Raw genomic sequence first — 24,484 nt, 5'->3', positions numbered from 1 at the left:
TAATGGTAAAATGCTCTAGGGCGCGTTAGAGGGTCGCTTTCTTTAAGACAATATTTGCCCTTACCAATTTTGATTAATTGAAATGCACCAGGTTACACTAAAGTCGTTCAGATTTTATATGATATTTGTCTGTGTTATGCACAAACGAAACCAATCCAGAACACCGAACACGACATATGTTTTTGCAAAACAACAAACTTAGCAATCACAAAATTTTATGTAAGATAAAAGCTTTTAAGTTTTATGTAATACAGAAGCTTTTAAGTTTTTGAAAGAGATAGATTAGCATAATGTCATAGACACCTTTCCTGTAAATGAAATGGGTTATTTATAAAACAACTTTTTTATTTTTTTGACAACTAAGTGACTATTCTTAAGTGATGTCTTTTTGTGAAGAGGATGAATATGTATATGGTTTTTTTTTTTTTTTCATAGAGTTGTCTTTTGATACAAGTAGTTTCAAAATTAACATTCATTTAATTCTATCCGTTCGATCGCAATAATCACTTAACTTAGATAACTGAATTTTAAAGATCACATATTTTCACAAAAGTTCACAACCTTTATTAACGTCTAACAATATTATAAATCCAACCGCTAAATGTTAACTTAATGATTAAGTGATTAAATTTACTTCTTTCTATTAACTTAAGTTTTTGAGATAACTGGTAATTTAATATGGTATCAGAGTCAAATGTCTTGAATTCGAACCTTGACTCTGTCAAATGACTCCTCATTTAAATTAAATATTCTACGTGATGGACCTTTAAAATGAGAGTTTGAACCCACACGTGAGGGAAAATGCTAACTTAATGATTAAGTTATTAAATTTACCTATTCTTTTCAGTTTAAGCTTTTAGGACAACTGGTAATTTAACACTAAATAATACTTACAAGCATCTTACCATCTATATTGAACTATTAGATTGTGTAATCACAATCGTAGTTATGATTTGATTGCTATATATGATGTTTCATGTTAAGTGTGCTACATTATTATACACTTAAACATTGCGTAATAGTTTGGCGAGTGAGTTCGACGTTAATAAATATCCTCGGGGCTAATTAACTCTTTTCACAAAATTAGAATAATTCCCAAAATATAAAATATACATATATATAGAAATAAGTATTAATTTAGAAAAAAAAAAAAATTAACAAAATTTACCAACCACTCTCTTTACATGTAATGGTGACAAAAGAAAAAGTAAGGCTTTTTGATAAAGCAACTAAAACGCATCATTTTAATTTACCAATGTGGAGTTGATCATCGCACCTGGAAAATTTGGAATGCATCATTTAGTTGAGAGTCTGTCTTGACGTCTTGGTAAAGTTGAATAGACACATATTTTGAGATTATAACAATTATGAGAATTATAACAATATTTAATGATAAGAAATCATTTTAGAAGACGAAATAATGTCATTCAAGCTTAATGGACTCACTCACGATGTTACACACTGGTGCCACACAATACTTTCTCCTCTTCAAAATTCATCCTCCTCAATTCCCAAGTTAGGAAATTATTCACATCATCAACCTAACAGGTCAGGACCACAAAATACAAGGAAAATAGAAAAACAAGAAAAAATTAAAAAAAAAGCACAAAATCCCACAAAACACCACAGGAGGAAGGCTGCCGGATGATTTTAGCCAAAAAGCAAAAAAACCACATGTAGGCGTGTGCGAGTCACGATCCATTGCGGGGTTGCCAGAATCAGAAATGATAGGTGCTGTTGGAAGTGGGTGGGGTCAGTGTGCGCGGTGGAGTGGCGCGTGTTGAGGTGGGTTTGACAGAGGGGCGTAAATCGAGCTTTGAATAGTCTGATCCAAGAACCCCATCAACCCCAGAAAAAGACACGACAAAAATGGTGGACAGCATACCCGGCGCATTGGGGCTTGAACCTGTAACAAAAGAAAAATAAGCAAAAAGACAAGGGAGGGAGGGGGGAGAACAAAAGTTTTCCCACTGCCCCAACTGTCTATATAATTCTAACTTAGGCATAAGAGGTGAAACGGCTGTCATACTCCCCACTTCGCTGCCTTCCATCACTGATCCATTTTTTACTCTTAGTAGGCTTTGAAATCAAGTCGCTACGTGGGTTGACAATTGTCTCAACACACACTAAACATGTATGTAATTTTTATGAGAAATTTCAAAAAATCATCCTAAATTTTCACTTATTTTGACACTACCATTCAAAATTTAAAAACTTTCAATTAAAGGTATTGAACTTTTAATTACTCCATTATGTTAGGACTTTTCGTTAAATTTTTTCAAAACTTCTAAAATACTCTCTTTTTTTTTTTCTTTTTTTTTTTTTTTTTTACAAAAAAATTTGCAAATATATATATTTTTTAAGAAAATAAATGCATAAATCTTTAAATATTTTATTTTATTTTTTCCAATAAAAAAATTACTATTTTGAAAATTTTGACAATATTTAATAAAAAATTGTAACGAAATTGGGTAATTGAAAAAATTAAAAGTTCGATATCCTTAATTAAGAATTTTTGAACTTCAAGAGGGTACTTTCAAAATCCGTAAAAATTCAGGAAGTTTTGTAAAGTTTCTCCTACTTTTTATATATTTTAGACATATATCAATTTAATAAGCTGAATAAAAAAAATAAAAAATTTCTAAAGAAAACTTTATCCTACCCTACATAAACAAAAAATTGATGAGTGACATCTATTGTTTTATTTAAGGTAAATTGCTATTGCATCGGGGATTAAATTAATTAAATCTAAGCGAACTTCATTATTAATTTGAAAATTGAAAGACATAAATTAAGTAGATCAACACATGTTACAATTTTGTAAAAATAAAAATAAAAATAAAAAAGTCGTCATTGCTTATTCATGCAACAATAAAAATAAAAAAAGTCGTCATTGCTTAATTAACGTTAATCAAAGATATTCCTTGACCTCTCCTTTTCTCACCTTAATTAGACGTGGCTAACCGCGTGCGTCCGGTGATATCCCAGCAAACAAAACACCCAAAAAAAAAGAAGCATTCCTCCAATAATAGACGGACACTTGTCAACCCCTCGCATTATTCGTGGACTGTCTCAAGACACGACAGAAACTCACGTGAGCACGGAACGTGTCAAAATAACATACGACCACGTAGTACAAAGTCTGAAAAGTTATGGCTCCTCACTTTTCAGTTTATTTCCAATCATAGAAAATCGTCCCTTCCTGCTGTATTACTACCTCTTTCCGTTTCAGTCGCTTTCACCCAACGTTTCAACGGCTTCGCATTTAACACAATCCTCTGCCCCCCCTGCCCCCTCTTTCTCTCTTCTCTCTGTTTCGCCATTGCTCAAGTGTCGGCCAACTTTGGATCTGGTAAGTTCTTGTTCTCATCGTCCAATGTATGATTTTGTTTCTTGGAAAGAATGTGTTTGTTGCTTATTTTCTTCAAGTGTAACGTTTTGAACCAGTTCCAGTAATCTGGGAACAAATGCCGAGTTGTTTGGGGACTTGGGTGTGTGGGATCTGGTACATCTGTTTGTGTTTGATGTATTAAACAAGTAGTGATTTTCTGGGCCTTTTTTTTTTTTGTTCGTACGTGTGATGCATTCTGTTGAAATATATATATGCAAAATGCTTAACTTTTTTATGTTCGAACTTTCAATGCTTTTTCTTGTTTCAGTTTTGGGGTATTGATGATTGGAGTTTTGAGTATTTTAGATGTTGATTTGAAAGCAAGTGTTTCGTTTTCTGGATTTTGAATGTCATATGTTCTTTCCCTTTTGAAGTTTGAACAAATACTCATTTTACTGAGGATCTGATTTGCTTCAATCAATTTTTAAATCTATGAGTTTTTCATTTATGAAAAGAAAAACCCATTTGCTTTCTAAGTTGTGGAAATTCAAAGCCAAGGCTTTGACCTTAATTGCAAGGTTTCTTCTCTAGAGAATTAGAAGTCCCGTGCCTATTTCTGTTTTGATTCTTTTTGAAGCAATGACTCTTTCATTGTAACTTTTTTCTGTCTATCTCTGACCATTATAAATATTTAGTTTGAAAATGTAAAAAATTTGCTGATATATTTGTGAGACATTATTTGGTGTTTGTTTCTGTATTTATGCTCATTCTTATTTTCTAATTTGAAGCCTCCTAGATCAAAATGGAAAACGAGGATCAGTACCAACAAGCTCTAAAGCCGAAGTATGAGTGTCTTCTATTTGGTAAGCCTCCCTCCTATGCACAAATTCTTATTGATTGTGAATTTGACCTAGGTGGTGGATCATGACAACTAGATGTATCTAATTTTCAGATTTGGATGACACTCTTTATCCTTTTAGTTCTGGTTTGTCGGTAGAAGTCACCAAGAATATTCGAGGTAATTCATGCATCACATTTTAGGCAGGGATTCAGAAATTAAAGGAAAAAAAAAAAAATCGTTTCTTTTATCTTCTTATATGTATCCACAGTATTAATTTGGAAGAACAGTAATCATAAGTTTGAAATCTTTCTTTGAATGCCCTACTGTAGAATATATGCTTAAAAAACTTGGCATAGAGGAGAAGAAGGTCCCTGAGTTATGTGTTTCCTTGTACAAGGATTATGGGACGACGATGGCTGGTCTCAGGGTATGATCCTAGTATTCTTTTTCAAAAATTGTTTCTGAGAACGTATATAATATACAGCAGATTGACAATAAATGTGTTGTTATGGTTCTTTTTTAGGCTATTGGCTATAACTTTGAATATGATGACTTCCATAGGTATCAATTCCTCATTTCCATCAGCTGTTTCTTTCTTTTCTTTTCTTTTAGTTGTCATTCAAAATATAAAAACGTTTATTCTAGGCGTCTCGTACTTTCCTTTTTCACAGTTATGTTCATGGGAGATTGCCCTACAACTTGCTAAAACCTGACCCTGTGCTGAGGAGTCTTTTGCTTAGCCTGCCTGTTCAGAAAGTTGTAAGTTTCTCCCACCCATTATAGATATACAAATTGCTCTTCTAAAATTGGTTTGCTGGGAGAGTGGCTAAACACTTTTTTCTTCTTCTCATAATGATGTATGGTCTTTCTGTATAGATTTTTACGAATGCAGACAAGGCCCACGCTGCTAGAGTGCTTAGCAAGCTTGGATTGGAGGACTGCTTTGAAGGGATTATATGCTTTGAAACTCTAAATTCTAACAACAAAGAAGGGAATGTCGTTCCTACAGAAGAGGATGACGCAGAATTGGGAGACACAAGACCAAGTACCATTTCAAGCACTGAAGCTTTTGACATTGACGAGTATATGAGTCAACCTAAAGCTAGTTTGGTACTTCCAAAGACCCCAGTTGTCTGCAAACCATTTGAGGATGCATATGAAGAAGTTTTCAAGATAGCCAACATCAACCCTCAAAGAACAGTAAGAATATAAATCCATTTTCTTGAAGAATAGTGTTAAATCACCGCTTATCCCGACAGGAAATAGTAAACTTAATTATTTAAATTTAATTTTCTAGCATTCTTTTTTACGTATGAGTTCAAACTCCCTCTCAACAAGTAAAATTCAACACATTGAATATTTAACTGAAATTGGGAGGGAAGGAGGGTGGGGAGGGTGAATGAGAACGCATGATTTTTGTTCTGATACAATGTTAAATCATCATGAATTCCAAAAGCTTAAACCGATAGAAAATTGTAGATCACTTAAATTAATACTCTAACAATAGGTGGTGTGTTAACGGGTTGAATTCACCATTGGATTTGCTTTTTTTTTTTTTTTTTTTTTTTTTTCATCTTTCTGACCATATGTAGCCTGCCTGATACTGATAATTAGCACCATTTATTTTCTCACCATGTTCTATAACTCTTTTGCATAATTAGTATATCTTTGCTTCTTTGCCAGTCTCACACTATCTTTTATTGACATTGTAATTTTTTTCCTTTTGCAGTTGTTCTTTGATGATAGCATCCGTAATATACAGACTGGGAAACGCGTGGGTCTTCACACTGTGTTGGTAAGCTATTGACGTTGAACAACTAACCTGATCGCAAAATACCATTAACAAAATTCCCCATGAATTGACAAGCCATCACTAGAACAACAAATGAATCTTGCATCAAGATTATTTTCAAAGTGCTTGTTGAATTGTATCTAGAATGTTATATGCTACACCCACCTTATTCCATTCTCGTCTCACTGGCTGATGTGATAGTACCCATCAATACTTGATTTTATTTTTATTTTTTTTATAATTATAATTAATTTGATATACATGGGTGTAGGTCGGCACTTCTCACCGGAGTCAAGGCGCGGATTATGCACTGGAGAGCATACATAATATCAAGGAAGCGTTGCCGGAGCTCTGGGAAGGTGAAGAGAAGTCTGAGAACATTGGGTATGCTGCGAAGGTTGCAATTGAGACATATGTGAAGGCTTAGCTTTGTATCATATGTTCGTAGTGTGAACAAAAAGGATATGGGGATAGGCCTTTTTAACACCCCTGCCTGTATGATTAATTTTATTAGCCTACATCTCCTGACAAATGGATGTGGGAAAGTGGAAACCTCCTATGTATTTAATCCTGAGCGTCCATATTCAATAAGATGAGATGTTATGTTACTGAATTACAGATGGAAGAAAGCAGCTTTGCTGCTGTAATAATAATATGTTTGTTATGTTAAGCGAAAATTAATCATTGTTGATTTGCTCGTGGATTCAAATTAACAAATCTGTTTCATCATGAGCTTCTTCTGGTTACTGTAATGCTTCTCCCTCCTTTGTCCGGTTGTAGACTCCCATTATAATGCTTTTTGAAGAATCAGTTAAGCATACGCCAAATTCTAAACTAAGAGCGTATGTAAGACGAGAAAGTAAGTTCATAGTGTCCTGTCAGTGTCCAGTGAAGGTCACCCTTTAAATGACCCAACTCTTTTAAAAGGGTATGTAAGACGAGGAAGCAAGCTCATAATGTCCCGTCGGTGTCCAGTGAGGGTCACTATGATGTACCTCTAAATGACCCAACTCTTTTAAAAGGGTGTTCTCGCGTGTAATTAGATAAGGGAGACTCAAGGGCTAACAGAATTTGATTTTATGGCTCACTTTCCTCGACACACTTTTTCAATTATAAATAGTGCACTCATTTCTTAGAATTGAATTGGGTCTGACCGACCTTGCTGAACTTAGTTAGTTCACATTTGGAATCGATGAAGTTCGGTGGATTTATTGTCTTTGGGCCAACTTGAGATTGACATAAAGATGCACCTTAGGTTACAACAACATTATTTTTTCCAAAAAAATAAAATAATTGTATACACATTAATATATTACTTGAACATATTTAGTCCTCCGAAAAGTGAAAAAATAAGGAAGAAAAGAAATTAGTGTAGTTAATAGGATTTTTTTTTTTTTTTTTTAGGGGGGGTGGGGGGTTGGAATTGGGGAGGGAGACTAGGGAGCATACAAAAGTAGGGTTACTAAGAACATAATTTAATTTATTTAAATTAATAATTATGTAATATTGATTTATTGTCGTTGTAAAGAAGATACAATTTAGAATTTTCAGTGACAAAAGTAATGATAGAAACTTTCTGACGGTTCACCTTACTAGTATAGATAAAATTTCCCCCCTTAAAGGAATTAATCATAAAACAATATCTTTATAAGCAGTTTTATCATTACAAAATCTTGAAAAGTTACATAAAAGAAAAAGAAAATGGCTCAAATAGATTTGTGAAGTTGCTAAATGTTAATACCAGATGGGAAATTGTTCTTGAGCATATTCAAGGGGATTTGTACATTGCATAGCTTGTTTTTATTTTAAATAAAATAAAGAACCCCCACCATTTCAAAGAACTATAATTTTTCAACTTTAATATAAAATTATATTTATATACTAAAATGAGTCGGGAAATATACCGTTTGAATTGTCAGGGCTTCATACCAATTCTAGATCATTAATTTTGGGTTTATAAAAAACCCAAATATATAATGACTATAAGCTAATGCAGAACACCTGCAGGGTTAGGAATTTAGGATCTTCCATTGCCAAAATGACTTTGATTCTATCTCCTATCTATTAAAAGCTTAACAATGATTAGCCTTTCAGTGAATACTTTTTCCCCGTGAATGCTTGAAACTTTGGCTCTTCCATCTTCTTCTGTGGCGGCTCTTGATTGCTGTTCTTTGGGGCAACCTAACATTACAAAAGCCAATCAATTTTTGCACCAGTTATGCAAATAATAATAATAATAATAATAATGAGGCAGCTTTATTACACGACAGAAAGACATACTTTTGGTGCTTCCTTTTCAGGTTTGTTTGCATTTGAACCAAACACAAGCCTTCCAGAGGGTTGATGTGAGGCAGGATTTGATGACTTAGAATACTTGGTTCCAGTTTGACCCTCTGGTTGGTGCTGCTTAAGCATGGGAGAAGAAGCTGGTGCAGCTGATTGTGTCAAGGGTTTTCCATCCAAACGTCTCGCAGAACCAGTGAATGGGCTGGTCTTGGCCATCTTTTTGGCTGGCTCGTCTTCAACTGAAATACCAAAAAGAATTTAAGGCAAGAGGTTAATAATCAAACCTTCCGGGCAAGTGTCGAAAAGAAAGGTTTAAAAAATAAATAAAGAAGAAGAAGAGGCAAAGAACCTTCTGGTTCTCTCTTGTTCAACAGAGCTGATGGTGCTGGCTTTTCAGGTTCTTTATAATCAAGAGGAGCGGCAAAGTCAACCTCGCAGTCCGTTTCAATGATACTGACTGCAGACGAGGGTTTTGTTTCAATTATATCAATGTAATACTTCTTATTGTTATAAGCAACCACGATGGTATCACCGGTGGTTAAACAAGAGTAGCCCCTTAATGATCTTTCCAACCTGCATATGAACATTGAGGTAAGATAAGAATGAAGATTAACACATGCATCAGCCTGCGCAAACAGAGAACAAGGCTGTTGCTAAGGCATAAATGAAAATGGCAAATTGACTAACATGGCTTTGGGGTTGGAGATATCTAAGAAGTCCTTGGTGTGGGGCTGCAGCTTCATGTATGTTCCCTTTGCTAGGCTGGCATTCTTCACTTGCACTACGTCTCCCTCTTGTAGGAGCATGTTTTCCATCATCTAGCAGTGAAAAACAAAAGGCAGCACTAAATAAGAGGCAAAACATCAGGAGAACCACAGCATTTTAGAAGATCAAAGAGAAAAACTATACCCAGCATGGTAAATATATCAGTCCCTCATCAGCAACAAATTCTAGGACTCCACAATGACTAACTCGTCCAGTAGAAGTATTTCTAAGTTCAAATAACATAGGGTACTCTATGTCTAAAGATGCTGGACCATAAAAAATACAAAATGTGTTAGTTGATGTTTTCAGGGATAAAAACCGACATCGGTAAAAGCAAACCTGAAATGCATCAGCATTAGGAAACAGAAAGAAGGATAGGTTAAAAATAGATAAATTACTGACTTACCAAGGCGATCAAGAGCTGAGGGAGGCATAATAACTGGAAGCAAAAAGAAACCTCGTAAGTAATACTTCAGCTTTAAGAACTATCAAGAATCAAGAGAAAATAAACATATAAACAGAGGATATTATCACACAATTGGTCAAGCAGTAAACGTACTTTTATCTCCCTTTTCCAAATGTTCCTGCAAAGATTCAGAGAAATAACCAAAATGGAATCAAAAATCAAGAGTTTACTAAAGAGTAAATACTAGACCAACTCATGTATACAATGTGAAAACTAATTATGGGTATAAATCAGTATTTTTTCTCTTTGTCATGAGTTATTATAAATACCAATTTAGTCAATAATGCAAATTAGTAAGCTTATAAATCTAACAACCAATTTCAAGAGATTCTTATAATCAGAGTGTTGGGATAATTAGTTAGAGTCCAACAGAGATGATTCTAACATTTCCAATTTAACCAATAGAATTGTTCATAGTAAAGTAAATGAAATTCACCAATGGTAACTCTCAAACCTTCTCAATGAAAGAGACAGGGTAACATCGATAAATCCGTTCAAATATTGAATTATTGCGGTCTTCATAAGCCTATAAACCATCAAAACAAACAGTCCGATGAGTGATCAAAAGCTGAGCCAGAAGCAACATATAAAATTGAAAAGTTTCATATAGAGAACATATAAGCTCATTAATTGCTACTCACCAACTGATGCTATCACAGAAATAAACCATCCCTGAAATCTTACTTATTCCACAAGACATGCAAAGGGCCACTATTTTGTATTCCATACATTCATGGCATGCTAATCGATTGAATTGACCAAGGTAACAACCAATACAAAGAAAAAAAAAACATTCTCCATAGAATTGGGTTCCCACAATTTTTAAGACTATTGTTTATAAAAATAACAATTCAGCAAATACAAACAACAAAGAATACAACCATGGGTTATTAACATACCATGATTAATGCGGTTGAGAAGTTTCCAATCCACACTAAAGATTACCTATAGCCTGCAAAATCCAAACATACAATGAGAGAAATAAGCAAACAATGGGCAAACACAAAACCCAATTCACACCAGATCCCATCAATCATATAGCATTGATATTCTGTATACACACCAAAAACCATTGAAAACAAAGGTAAAAGAGAAAACCCGAAAAAGAAATCGATACAGTGCAGTATGTAGAATGGAAAGCTGATTATACCCGATTGTTTCGATGTCAAAAAAGAACAACAGCTTTAGATCAGAGAAAAAAAAAAAAAATTGCTTGGAACCCTTGGGGATTGTGATGATGATCAGGGTATTGGAAGAATGGAATATTGCCAAATTCTAATTAAGCGGTGAAGGAAGTCTCATAGTTGAGTGAAACTCGTGGAGTGATTTGAAAAGGTGGCTCGGGCTTTTTAGGAGAGCGTCCAACATGTACATATATATACGTATCAGACGCTACAATCCTACAATACAACCTTATAAAGGCCTCATCCAAAAGCCCGGAGAAAATAATTCAAGACTCAAGACACTTTTTAAAAACCTTTTCAAAATACAAAACAATTTTTTTTTTTTTTTAAAAAAAAAATATTTTACTTGAGAAAATAATTACCTTTTTTTTTATTTTTTATTTTTTAACTATGACGATCCAAGGGTTAGTTAACAATGCTACAATAATAAAGTGAGATAAAAAGAAATAAATTAGCTATTCATATTCTTTTGTTTGGATGTAACGCTGGAATACCTTCGTTTAGTACAATGCAATATGTTGGTGAATAAAATTATATTATGATTAAATTTCCTAAAATACCATTATAATACAAATACAATTTATATTATTAAGGACTTCCATTCCTTTTTTTTTTTTTTTTGAATCATAAACAACTTTACTATAATTTCTTTTTTTTTTCTTTTTTTTTTTTGCAATTATGCTACAAAATTATTTATATAAAAATAATATAGTTGGAGAAAACAAAATCAAGCTCAATCTTGAAATAAAAAAAATATATGGTTAGAGAATATACATAGAATCAAAAAACAAATTATATATTTGTATTTTATAAAAACCTTGTAGACTCTGTTTCTCCGTCAAAGAAGAAAAAAAAAAAAAACTGAGAAACGGTACAGAGAAGAGAGACGGAGAAACAGAATAATAAAAAAAAAAAAAAAAAAAAAAAGAGACCGAAAGAAGAAAATGAGAGAGAAACGGTATAGAGAATCAATAGAAATAAAAAAATAGAAAAACTGTACTAGAAGAATCAAAGAGCAAAGAGAAAGAGAGAGAACGAAACATAAAAGAATAAGAGAAAAAGAACGAAATTTAATCCCACAAGTGAGGTATTTTGTGGCAACTTACACGATTAATTTAATTCCATAAGAAGGGATTAGCTAAACCACTCATTTTTTAGTGGCTTACATAAGCATGTGTGTATGAGATTAATAGTCTCATGAGAATAGACTATTCTCAGGAATAGAGCGTTACCAAACAAAGGACTAACTATATCTAGTGTTAGCTAATCCAATCCAAATGTCTATTCCGCAAACCAAAACGGGACCATAATGTGTAGGATCTTATGCTTCCTAAAAGCAAAATACTTAACAATTAACACATGCTAGTGGATGCCTAACTCAAAAATGGAAAAATTTCTTGGTGGTCAGGATTGTTGGTATTGGCTCAATTAACCTTCATTGAATCATATATATCCATGCTTATAGCGGACAAACTAGGCTGAAGAGCTTTGTTCAGAAACCAAATTCAGTTCCACCAGACTCGAATGTCAGATTTCAGTCTCCAGGATCTCCTAGTTCTAGCCGGGTTGATTCACCACAGCCAGATTTAGCATTGCAGCTATGAGAATAATTGAGTTTTTTTTTTCTTCTTCTTCTCTTTTAATTAATTTAACCATAGAAAGGTGGGTTTATGATCTGTTGCTTCTGCTTATGAAACCAGCATAGGGTCTCTTTGATGTGGAGCCGATTAGAGCCACACCTAACTGTATTGTAGAAAAGTAGAGTAGACTTTTGTTGTACAGATTAATGTAATCTGATTCTTAGGCTCACAAGCAAAAAAGGTTTCATTTGTAAAGGTTTAGCAAGAATTTATTTCTACCTTATATTATATTGTAACCCTTTGTTATATAAACAAACATATAATTTGCTTCGGACTGCAACATGCATGACAGTGACACAAACAAGACCATTTGACTTGCGATTAACGTTTGCTGCTGCGAAAAAACCAAGCCCCACTAAAAAACTTGTTTGACTCTGAAAACAAAAATGAATTTGTCAATGACCTTTTTGTATGTTAAGGAGGTTGGAAAATGGAGAGGGAAAAGCTATCATTGTTTGAATATTCTAAAACTACTTATTCTAGTGCTCCTTTTCTTCTTATGTTTCTTGCTGGCCTGGTTTTGTAATCCTTCTGTGTTTTTTTTTTTTTTTTTAATAGAAAGAGGGAAAGGTTACAAAGGAGGATCTTTCTCATGTGTTGGCTCTGTATTATACCTTATAAATTGTGATATGATGATTATGTGCTTTTTATTTATTTATTTATTTTTATAAATAATTTTGTAGCATAACTGAAAAAAAAAAAAGAAAAAAGAAAAAAGAAAGGCCATATACTTGGCAAAATTAAAAAAAATAAAAAATAAAAAAATTCAGTATAGTTGTTTATGTTTCAAAAAAAAAAAAAAAAGTCCTTAATAAAAATAAATTATATTTGTATTATACGGGCATTTTAGAAAATTTGATTACAATATAATACTATTTACCATCCTATTGGATTGTACCAAACAAAGAAATATGAATGGTTATTCCATTTCGCACTCTATTTTAGTATTTCAATCAAACTAAGGAATATGAATAGCTATTCTATTTCATATTCTTTTATTCTCAAGAATAATTATTCATTTTCCTGATGGAATAATCATTCCGCGAACTAAACGAGCCAAAAAAATATATTGTGTAGCATATTCTTTCTCAAAATAAGCATATTTAGATTTTCTATTGGCCCATTGTTGTCCAAATTCATGAACTATTTCCTGATTAAGCTTGGGTTGAACTTCGGCCTAGCCCAGGCCTAATCTAGCCCAATATTATGTCCTACTCCTACTCTATCAGGGACAAATCGGATATTTTCAAATCCCTGTTCCTCTTCGTTTTTCCTCGCGCAGAACACGGAAAAAATCTTTCTTGCACTGTGAGGCGAGAGAGAGAGAGAGAGAGAGAGAGAGGTGGGCTAAAGTTGTTGTTTTGAGGTTTTCTTGTGAAAACCCAGAAGCTGAAATGGCCAAGCGCGAGCTTTCTAGCACTCTGAAGAACTTGAAGGTAAAGCAAAAAAATACGACCTTGCTCCTATTTCCTTTATAAATAGTCTGTACTAGCTTCTTTATGCAAAATTTAGATAAATCCTCTTAATTCTTGAACTGGGTTTTGCTTAAATTCCTCTGGGCATTCTTTAATTTTCGATATTTGCTATAAATTCCTAGTCTGTAAGTTCTTTTCTTTATTTTATTAGTTCATGCAAAGGGCAGCTGCGAGAGAGGAAAATACCAAGAAAGAGGAAGAGGTCAAGCCTGATGGGAATTTGACTTCCCCTATTACAGTTAATAGAAAGTGGTAATTTTTCTTTCTTTCTATTTTTTAATTTTTAATTTTTTAATTTTTTTTAATTACTATATGATTTTGCAAAGGGCGCAGTGCTATTTTGCTTTTTGGAATTTATTTTATGTGCAGTTGTGAGTTTTTTTTTTTTTTTGGTTCATATGTGACTGATATTTTGCGTAGCTTAGCATGAGTATATACGTTGGATTTTGGAGTGTATTGCTTTCTTGCGTTGTCCTTATAAAGTGGTCCGTAGGTCTCGATTCATCATTTGATTTGTTGGTTGTGTAATATTGGGTGGTTCTGACGACAATTGCCATTGAGCAGCTTTTGGCTATGCTAAATTACTACTTATCTCAAAGCTTTAGCTGATTGGAATGGGTAAATTTAATTAATACTTTTAACACTCTCCTTCATATATGGGCTCAAACTCCCCTTTAGTAGGTGAGGCTCAACAAGTAAAATATTTAATTTAAATAGGGGATGAATTCTCCCATTTGGTGATTAGTTATTATGATTTTCTTGTTCTTTTTGCTCCTCTTAGTTAGTTGGTTTCTCTTGTGCACTTCCTGTGTACCGAGGCGCCTTACGCTTTTAATAATAAATCGATTACTTATAAAAGAAAGTATACTTGTTTCGTTCTTACTCTAATCCATAGGCTGCAGGTGATATAAGTTTGCTAATAGACGACCCTTTCATGCACTACTTTCTCTAAGATTATGTGAGGCATGGAAGTTGAATTGTAGTTAGAAGTCTAGGAGAAAAAGCTGAAGAAGAATGAGAAATAACATTATAGACCATATTGACATCTGATAAACTTTTCCATTTGCCTTTGAATCATATGGGCAATCTCAATAAGTCTTGCACTTTGCTAGTGTTTCTGTGTGGCTAATTAATGGGGATATATGGTTACGTAGATGCATACAAATTAAGCTTGGTAGCTGAAAGTTGCTAGAAAAAATTCTCAGTGGGTGAGAAAAGTTCATGGGGTGGTATTTACCATGTAGAGAGATCCATGAGTGTATCGATTTTCCAAGAAATATTTTTGGCAGTTTTAGCTTATTTCAGGGAAGCAGCACCTGCTTACACCTTCAATTCTCATCTTTCAATATTGACGTGTTTTTTCTTTCTTTAAAATTATAAGGAGATGTCACTTCATTTCTCATCTGGCAGAGGGATTGGGGAAACTGGGAAAAAAGATATAGTTGATAGACTAGCTCACCCTTCATGAGTTCAACGTGGGAAAATTCATACATGAACATCTTCAAATTATTCAATCTTCGCCTTTTCCATAAAAGGACACCCACTATGTATTTGCTAAGAAAATTCTCTTTTAAATATATTTAGACTACAACTGTTGTTTAGGATGCACTTTCCTTCACCATTTGGGGTTTTCAACACAAATTTACTTCTCAGCATCTGAAACATTTTTAGGCATTTGAAGTGGAGTTTATGTGGACTATATATATTGGTTAAGCCTTTGTGGATGGTGTAGAATGACCAGAGGAATGTCGTTGCTTGTTTTTGGTATAAGCATCGAACTTTAAATTTTTTGGATAATATAGATTAAATTCACTTTCATAATGATATTATTGGAATAATTTGGAGACATATTACAGTACTGCAGACTATGTATGGCTGTATGGTATCCAAGTCAGTGTATTATAGAAAAGGTGCATCGGATTACTTAAAAAAATGGTTAATTACACTGAATCCCCCTCAACTACCACTTATTTAGATGTTGCCCTAACGAACTGCTACCTGTCACACTCAACCCTCTTCAACTACCAATTATTGGCGAAAAACCCCTTCCGTTAACCAAGGTCGTTAAATTTGACAGAAAAAGCACACATGACATGCATGTGCTCATTTTTTTTTTTTTTTTTTGTTATGTAAAATCACAAAAATGCCGTCAAGTAAACAATTTTTTTTTTTTTTTTTTTGAAAAAAGAACACGAGGGTTTGGCCCTTGAACCACCCCCAAATCACCTAGGGGGGTCTGGCCGCCACCTGCAGGTGTTTTAGGCGGTTTGGCCACTCAAGGGGTGGTGTTTTTGCTTCTTTTGTCTTCTTTCCTTTATTTTTTTTTATTTTTTTTTATTTTTTTTATTTTTTTGAATTTGAATTTGAGGGTATTTAAGTAAATTTAGTTTATAAACTCAAGGTATTTCATCATTTTACTTCTAAAAATTGCATGTGTATGGCATGTGATTGAAAATCCGTCCCTTTTAATGATCTGGCATAACAAAAGAGCTTTTTTGCCAACTAATGGTAGTTTAAAGGGGTTGAGTGTGACATGTGGTAGTTTGTGGGGGCAATGTGTAAATAAGTGATAGTTGAGGGTAATTAACCCAACAAAATTGGAGATTGTGACATGCAAGATGTTTTAACTTGTACAGTGGCCATCAGTGGAGTGGGAGCATCTTGCAACCCATGTTTGAACAGCTTCATCTTCTACACGCTTTGTTTTGATGTCCTATAATATTTGACACAAGATTTCATAATTTTATATAAGCAATGGTTGCTGTGGATAATAGAATAGCTGTGTCTACTGCTGGAGCTGCTTATTTACTTATATTTTCTGACATGCTTTGGTTCATATTTTTACTTCTTTCATTTGGATGGCTGTCTGTATACTTGCAGTGTGGTCATAGTGGAAGGTGATCCCCATCCTGGAGCAATTAAAGGTCGCATGTCGTTTCAGAGTTTTAATCCTTCTATTGATGTGAGTATAAAGGTCAAGTGACCTGAAAACTTTTACAATGACTTTTCACCTCCCGTACTTCCTGCTCATGCAAAGCCTTTGTCATGGTAGAAACTGAGTGAAGCAACAGCAAACCCAGAGTCTGCCACTTCTTCTAGCAGTCAAGGTGGAGGAATATCTTTTAGGTGGGTTGACTTTCAAATTATCTTATGTTTTTGTTATGCTAGTTCCTTGCACACATTTTGTGAAAAATGTATCAAACTGCTTTTAAACTTGTTTTAGAAATTTAGAGATTACTGTCATGAAAAATGATTTAACTATCTGTGCTATGATGCAATCATGGGGTTGTCTATTCAACCCAAGAATATGACAATTGGAACTTTCTATATTCTAGGGCTGCAAGCAATAAACATTGGTATATTTAAAAAGAAAAGGGGAAAGTACACTTAGCTTCCCAAACTGACACCTCTTTAACACTTAGTCACCAAACTTTAACCCCCTCAAACTACTACTTGGTTGCAAGTTATACCCTTTGTTAGCATATGCTATCAAAATGAACGGAAAATGCCACATGTGACGCACATGTGACTTTTTTTTTTACTTGAATTACCAAAATTACCCGTAAAAAAAAGAAGCAGTATTTTTATTTTCTATTTTTACTTATCAAAAAAAAAAAAAGAAGCAGCATAAAACAACATAATATATATATATATCTCAAGGGGTGGGGGTGGGGGGGTTCAGCCACCCCTAACCACTTTTGTGGGTGGGCAAAGCACCCCCACTGCCTTGTAGGGGTCGTTTGACCACCCCTTGACCATTTTGGGGGTGGCCGTACTGCCCTGCAGCTTTGTGGGAGTGTTTCGGCCACCCGTTCACCATTTCAAGTGGCCAGACCACACCCTTCAGTTTTTCAGGTTTTTTTGTTTTTTGTTTTTTTGTTTTTTGTTGTTTTTTGTTTTTTTTTTTTCATTTCATGACAAGTGCTAGAATGCTAGAAAAAGGGCGGTTGCGGGGGAGTGTATTTTCCCTAAAGAAAAACTAATATATACTGTTGCCACAGTTAAATTGCAGAAACAGAAGTCCCCACTTGGGATGGAAGGCGCAAGGCTTTGTTAAGTGAAGTTGGGAATATATAGATGAATCAGTGAATAATTTCTCTAAAGTTTGCTTTGGGGTTGGGAATTATGGCAATTCACTGTTATGCAGTTTGCTGCATCTTATATGCTTTACTGTTTGTTTATGACAGTTTTCCTGCAGCCTCTCTCCCCTTCCCCCGGCACTGGCAGGGAAGGGTCAGATGGTTATATTTTAGGAATTTAGTGTCTCTACTGGTTTGGTAAAATTGCATATATTATATTACACGCCTATAGCTTTGAGATATTTAAGGATATATGTCTGATAGTACCCAGTTGATTGGTTTACAGACGGCAATTTCTTCTGAAAATTATAAAGTTTCTCATTGTGGAGCTTACAAGGGAAATCTGATGCTGGATGTTACATACAGACTCTTTAATTTGATAAATATGTGAATAGAACATGAAAAATTCAACAAGCGCATGTAGACAAATTGACAATGAGGGATGTGAAGATAAAATTTTATGGCCATGAGGTTAATGAGCTCTGGCTTAAATTGAATTTCCTCCCCTAATAAAAATGGGTCGGAGAGTGAGGTCAAGGATTCAGGATCCTCCTGTTGTATGTGTAACTTATCAATAAAAGAAAAATCACGACTATGTGCTTGCAAACTTACTGAGAGAAGAACACATTCATATTCTTATTTCCACCATTGATGACACATCTGATATTTTTCCTTTTATTTGCATTTTACAGAGAAGGTGGATCCCCAATGGATGAAGCAGGGTGTTCAAACGTGGATAAATCGAATCGTGAGGCTAATGGAGATCTTAAAAGAAAACAGTCTGAAGTAGTGTCTGAAACACAATATCCCAATAAATCACCAAAAGATGTTCAAAGTAATGAACAATCAGCACCAAATAATAGTAAAGGCTCCTTCAGGAAACCCAAGGGTCAAAAGCTGGACTGGAGTGTTCTTAGACCGTCAAAGAGTCAACACAAAAGGGCGTGAGCATATTAAATGTTCACATTCACAATTGTGCCAATTTCTTTTTTTATTTGCTTCTGTCCTAAAATTTGAATTTGTAATCTCCTGTCTTATGTTTTTATACTAGTTTTATTAACCAGTCATTAATTTTAGAAGGTTGAATTTAGTTCGTTTGCCATTTGGAATTTTGTGGGTAATCTTTATGGAATTATGTAAAACTTCCATCTATTCTACAGTCAAATTCAGATACATGAATTTTACTAGTTTTTGCTTCGAGTAATTCTCCTCCCATCTCTTCAAAGTTTATGTAGTGTGATTTTTCATAGTATTTGTTGCATAGAGATTAGTTTTAAGTTAGAGGGACCATGCCATATAGACTTTGTATAGGCTTTGTGGGGATGAGAGGAGGATAGGAGGGTGATGAATATAATTATTACTCTTTTGCTTCACTGGTTTAAACATATTCGAAATTTTGTGGTTCATAACTTTAATTTGTTTTGGAGAATCTTTGATAGTTTTTTTTTTTAACAGCACTTGAGTCAAATCCATCCAACTCTGGTGCATGGCTTTTCAAGATGGTTTGGAGGCAATTTTTCTGGTTGAACTTTCGAAGGAAACCCTGGTGGTAAAGTGCATGGCTTACAGAATTTGCCACCACATTAAACTGTTTTCAGTCTAATGGATACTCTCTGCAGAATGTCTTACCCCTTGCTATGTGCTTGCATTTGAGCAATGACTTGTTACTCCTAAACGGAAGACATTTTATATGCGGTTTTAATTAATATTTTAGCACTCTTTTCAAGTACGCTTATCTAGTTATCTTAAAACCTTAAACTTTTTTGACACTGGGTGATTTTACACTCATCTCTAGTGTTTACACGTGGAATGTGTTTTTGTTTATGAACTATATGAACAGTATTCCAATTAAACCCAAAAGGTAATACTGATGGCAATGCAATAAAAATTTCTAGTTATATTGACTGGGTGAGCATATCAATTATCAAACATCAGTGCTGCTCAGGAAAAAAGAAAAGAAGAGAAAAAACATATAGATTCAAATCTAATTTGACTATTCAGAACTTGGAAGCAGGTTTCCAAAAAGAAAGACCAAAGACAATACGCCCCTTCCATCCCTGCAGCATCCACTGGCCATCCACATCGACCACAAAATCCTTATGATACTCTGACTTCACTGTTTTCTGCACTTGGTGCAAGATATCCTGGTCCAATGGGAGCTGCCGGAACCCCGCCCTCAAATTACGGACCTGCCACTGCTTGTAAGTCTCTGGTCTTTCCACCCTTTCCAGACCTTCACAGGCCACGACGTTCATAACATCCCTTCCATATATCTCCTTCTCAAAATTCAACCTGTTCCGATCGTCGCGAGCCACGTTGGCGTCAAACATATCAAACAACGCGGAGAAGTGGAAGAGCGCCTCCCGGAACCGCGTGGCAAAGAAGGGCGCATTGTATGTTCCGTTGACAACGCCGTGCACGAATAAATCCGGGTTTATTCTCTTGATCAGCTTCAGCACCGTGTCTCTCGGGCTGTTGGCCACCATTGTTTCGTCAGGGAGGTTCTTCAAACGGTACAGACAGTTGACAACGGTGAGTTCATCTCCGTCAATCTTGAGATCCTCGAGCTGAATTGTTTCCCATTTTTTTGCTATGACGCTGAATTCAAAAGGGACGTTGAATCTCTTGCAATAGTTCTCTAACCGACGCCCTGTCTCTTCAACTCTTTCTGCGGGCCGAAAACCCGGCTGGGGAAGCTCAATCCCCGTCAAGCGAAGCTTGGGAGCTCCGCCAGGCCTTTCAGAGAGCCGTTGGATGAGGCAGGGCCATTGGTATCCATACAGAATCCCAAAATCAATTATATGAATTCTTGATGCTTTCTGGGATAGCGTAAGTTTCCTGATTGTTCGATTAGCGAAGAAATTTGACATTCTCTTGAAAGGGCATGCTTTAACGTATACCTGGTAGGCTTTCAAGATGTCGGCAGCTGATCTTCCATTACTCACATGGGCTGTATAAACAGGCACCCTTGTGCCCGCTAAGCGCGCCTCGAGGGCGTTTGCGACGTAATGAGCTAATCTCTGGTTTCCATCTCCGGAGGAAGATGAGTGTCGCCTGATCTGCTTGATTTGTTCATTTGCAGTTCTTTGATCGCCGCTTGCCACAGCTTGTGCACATTGAGTAAGCAGAGTCCATAAATCTACTATTTCCCCCTTGTTGCCCTGTTTCTTCGAACGCGTTGTTTTGGCATTAGGCTGGAACTTTCTGCTGCTTCCTCCTCCATTTCCTGAAGATTCATGAGAAACACACGAAGCAGAGCTGTCTTCTTCACTAGGACAAAGCAACAATACTTTATCAAACAGATCTATTGGCACGGGGTCTCCTGCATAAACCACCGATTGCTTGTTGCTCCTTCCTTGATCGTCTCCATCTTGGCGCTGATGATTTTTCTTTCCCCTTGAGGAGTCCCTCCGATTCTTCTCTGCCTCTGCCACCACATCCCTGGTTTTCTCTGGATCAGGCACTGATGGGATGCTCTCTAAATCAATGATTTCAAAATTTCCATTTGGAAGGGACTTGAAGGGAGCAGCATACCTGTTAGTGCACTCACTACTGCTGCCAGCAGGAGAAGTACAATCTGGGCTTTCGGTGTTTTGGTGGAAATGACCAGGATGAAGTTGATTGGATGATGATGATGGAGGAGATTCCTGAACAAGGGCTTCATAGAATGATTTTTCAGCAGCCTGGAGAGCCAGACAGTCCTGTAACATGCAGGGCTTAGTCTCCAGGTCTTCTTCCATAAGCATCTCGTTTATGTACTTGAGGAAAACATTGGAGAAGTCACCACTGTCAGATGGATCACTCGAATCACTAGAATCTCGTGAATTGGTTGGACGGACATTAGGCAGATTGACAAATTCATCACTGACTTGATCAAACCGATTTACAAGATTATGATCATTTGAAAACAGTGGAACTGAGCCATGGTCGAATGTGAATTTATTCATGGATCTTGGAAATCTTTCGAGAAGGGTATCCATAAAGACCCAAGTATTTGACTTTCAAGAAACCCAACTCTAATATCAAGTTCTGAGACCTACGACTTAGAAAAAGAAGCTTGGTGGAAAAAACAGAGCTGTGAAAATTCTTTGTTTGGCTGATAAGAAAGAATACTGATCAGGAAAAGAAAATCAAAGAATCTGTTGAAACTAAAACATGGGTAATCAAAGAATTGGAGTAAAGATCAGTATCTGCAGGCTTAAAGAAGATAGGGGATCACTGGCTCCTGTTAATCGAACCTAAAAGGAACCCCCCATCCTCAAGGTTTTGAACCTTCTGGGAAACACACTTAAAGGGTCAAAACGACAGCCGCCAGCCCTTTTTGGGTGACGGAAATAGTAGTATGTAAATGTTGAAGCCAGGTGGAACTTATCATTGTCTGTGTTGTCTACGTGGCAGATAACTAGAGTACCTTGATCAACAAGTAATTGACCACGCTTTTGAAAGTGTGAACACGGGATTATTGTATTGAAGAGTGACGTACGTGTTGAATCCTGGTCCGTTAATTGATGTGAGAGAGTTAACAAAACAAGATTATTTGGTTGGATGGGTTGAATCATTTGCCACTAATTAAAGTTGGATATATATATATATATATATATATATATATATATATAAAGAAAATGATGAAGAATCTAAATGAGATAAAGCCAACCCAACCCCTTTTTTTTTTATTGGGCAAAAGCCAATAAAACCTCATTGTTTCGATTGGCTTCAATTATTTCATTCTTTAATCATATATATATATATATATATGTCTTAGTCATCTTTTGTATCGTACTTCTTGTCATTATTCATTCATTTATTTATATTTAAATAAAAATAATATCGAAAGTATATTTTTATCTTATTTTGTTAATATGCCAATCAAACTTTAAATTAGTTTTTGTTAAAAGAAAAAAAAAATGATCAACAAAATAGAATAAAAATGTGATATGATGCTATAGAGTTGTCCAAGTGGGTATAGAGTTGTCCAAGTGGGTATAAGTGGTTTAATTCAATAAAACAAAATCTTAGGTGAAAACAAATCCTTTCTGTTTGGAGTAACCTAGATTCATAACATGCAATAAAAGAGCAAAATTATTAGATATGTTGTAGTTTAATCAATGGTTAAGATTTAATTTTTTAAAATCTCTTTTCATTTTTTTCTCTTATTAAAATTTTTTAAAAGTAAGACGATTTTAAAATTCAATCTTAACCGTTAATTAAACTACAGCATTAAAATAACAGCATGTAAGTCGGATCAAATAGGTTGGATTAATCAAACATTAATTATCATTCATTCTTCACCTATACCATTTGATTTGACTTATCTCCAACTAATATCGCGTTAGACTCCCCGCTGAATCCAGATAACTTACCACCCACGTCTCTGTCTCTCCATGGACTTCATGTGGGCTCTCTCCTGAAATGCTCAGTTTAGGTTTTTCGTAAATGATTGGGTTATGATATTTATGAAAAATATCATAAGTATGAAGGAAAAATATCAATTTATTATTTATGATATTTTTACAAATTGAGATGACTATTATATATATATATATATATTAACAGCGAGTAGTCAAAGCACGTGTTAAAAAGAAAGGTATTTAACCTCTGAGATTTTGAAGAGACACCGGTCCCTCTTCCCACCCAGAAAGACATTCATAAAAGTTGTGCTTTTTTTGGCGTAATGGGTGGCGGCCCACTACTACAGCCGACGCCTGCAAATGGCCAACATTATCATTAACTAATTAAGAAAAGATGGGTCTGATGAATTCTATTTTCGGCAGAGAAACGACAGTCCCCTTGTCGGAGATTGATCCTCCGATTGACCAGATTCATCCCATCCCACGTAGCATGGATGATGGATCCTTTTCTTGCACATTGCATTTGTTGACTTTTAAGATTTCAAGCCTGGATAGGTTGAAAATTGAAATCTACAATTAGAATAGCTTATTTTCTTTTCTTTTATATATATATATATATATATATATATATCGTAGAAAGGGAAATATGTAACAATGCAAGCCATTGCATGTTAAATAGCGTGACATATAGAGATAGAGGTCTTGACTTTGAGCAAGATTGATAATAAAATTGATGTTATATCCTGTTTATCAGAAGAAATGTTTTCATACTGCATATTATAATATAAATTAACTCAATATATATTTGAAAAATTAAAAAACAAAAAAGAATTTTACCCCGTTTGCTTGCTGCGAATAAATTCCTATATATATATATATATATATATATATATATGTTTCACTTAATTAAAGAAGGATCGAGAAGAGATGTTGATAAGCTTTGATGTGACGAATAAAGGTTAGAAGAAGTCCACCAGCAGCCAAAAGTTACTGGCCTAGTCACTAGTCAGACCTACCAGTTTTCGTGTCCAAACTCCACGGGAAAAATAACTTTTCAATTCAAAAAGGCATAAAAATCTGAAAATGACTTAATATATATATATATATATATATATATATATATATACCTTGGACGTCTACGTCAAATAGTATTCTCAATTATAAGTTTTCTCATTGACGTGAAAATCAACTTTCTATATATTAAAACAATATTTTTTTCTCTAACACATCGCAATATTAATCTATAATTTTTTTTTAAAATTTAATTTATCAATAAG

The 24,484-nt window shown here is 34.8% G+C and overlaps 4 protein-coding genes across 10 annotated transcripts; 2 read left to right on the top strand and 2 right to left on the bottom strand.

The window, feature by feature from the left end:
• Positions 1-3,223: 3,223 nt before the first annotated feature.
• Positions 3,224-6,641, top strand: LOC132163939 (Haloacid dehalogenase-like hydrolase (HAD) superfamily protein). Its single transcript, XM_059574322.2, has 9 exons — positions 3,224-3,352; positions 4,120-4,194; positions 4,284-4,349; positions 4,502-4,599; positions 4,696-4,733; positions 4,844-4,931; positions 5,049-5,372; positions 5,902-5,967; positions 6,236-6,641. Exons 2-9 carry the CDS (start codon positions 4,134-4,136, stop codon positions 6,389-6,391), a joined length of 897 nt encoding a protein of 298 aa, XP_059430305.1. The 5' UTR covers positions 3,224-3,352; positions 4,120-4,133; the 3' UTR covers positions 6,392-6,641.
• Positions 6,642-7,857: 1,216 nt separating this feature from the next.
• Positions 7,858-10,844, bottom strand: LOC132164247 (ubiquitin fusion degradation protein 1 B). Of its 5 annotated transcripts, XM_059574712.2 has the most exons (10): positions 10,632-10,844; positions 10,381-10,433; positions 9,936-10,007; positions 9,575-9,599; positions 9,422-9,454; positions 9,160-9,281; positions 8,938-9,068; positions 8,600-8,823; positions 8,245-8,489; positions 7,858-8,145 (listed from the first exon to the last, which is right to left on the bottom strand). In XM_059574712.2, the coding sequence occupies exons 2-10, from the start codon at positions 10,381-10,383 to the stop codon at positions 8,047-8,049; spliced, it is 954 nt and encodes a 317-aa protein (XP_059430695.2). In that variant the 5' UTR covers positions 10,384-10,433; positions 10,632-10,844; the 3' UTR covers positions 7,858-8,046. The 5 variants fall into 5 exon arrangements, with proteins under 5 accessions (XP_059430695.2, XP_059430697.2, XP_059430698.2 ...); XM_059574714.2 differs by lacking the exon at positions 9,160-9,281 and having other exon boundaries at positions 9,918-10,007; XM_059574715.2 differs by lacking the exon at positions 9,160-9,281.
• Positions 10,845-13,531: 2,687 nt separating this feature from the next.
• Positions 13,532-19,057, top strand: LOC132163305 (scarecrow-like transcription factor 11 (SCL11)). Its single transcript, XM_059573545.2, has 5 exons — positions 13,532-13,741; positions 13,932-14,032; positions 16,661-16,742; positions 16,833-16,906; positions 18,552-19,057. Exons 1-5 carry the CDS (start codon positions 13,700-13,702, stop codon positions 18,805-18,807), a joined length of 555 nt encoding a protein of 184 aa, XP_059429528.1. The 5' UTR covers positions 13,532-13,699; the 3' UTR covers positions 18,808-19,057.
• A 673-nt stretch (positions 19,058-19,730) lies between these two features.
• On the bottom strand, positions 19,731-22,187 carry LOC132163304 (scarecrow-like protein 14). 3 transcript variants are annotated; one of them, XM_059573543.2, is made up of 2 exons: positions 21,394-22,187; positions 19,731-21,300 (listed from the first exon to the last, which is right to left on the bottom strand). In XM_059573543.2, exons 1-2 carry the CDS (start codon positions 21,837-21,839, stop codon positions 19,857-19,859), a joined length of 1,890 nt encoding a protein of 629 aa, XP_059429526.1. In that variant the 5' UTR covers positions 21,840-22,187; the 3' UTR covers positions 19,731-19,856. The 3 variants fall into 3 exon arrangements, with proteins under 3 accessions (XP_059429526.1, XP_059429527.1, XP_059429525.1); XM_059573544.2 differs by having other exon boundaries at positions 19,731-21,322; positions 21,394-21,606; XM_059573542.2 differs by having other exon boundaries at positions 19,731-22,187.
• Positions 22,188-24,484: the final 2,297 nt, after the last annotated feature.

The sequence above is a fragment of the Corylus avellana genome, chromosome 8 (assembly GCF_965113065.1).
Source record: "Corylus avellana chromosome 8, dhCorAvel1.hap1.2, whole genome shotgun sequence".
NCBI lineage: Eukaryota > Viridiplantae > Streptophyta > Magnoliopsida > Fagales > Betulaceae > Corylus > Corylus avellana.
Note: the sequence above shows the minus strand (reverse complement) of the source record. Positions and strands in the feature narration are given on the sequence as shown.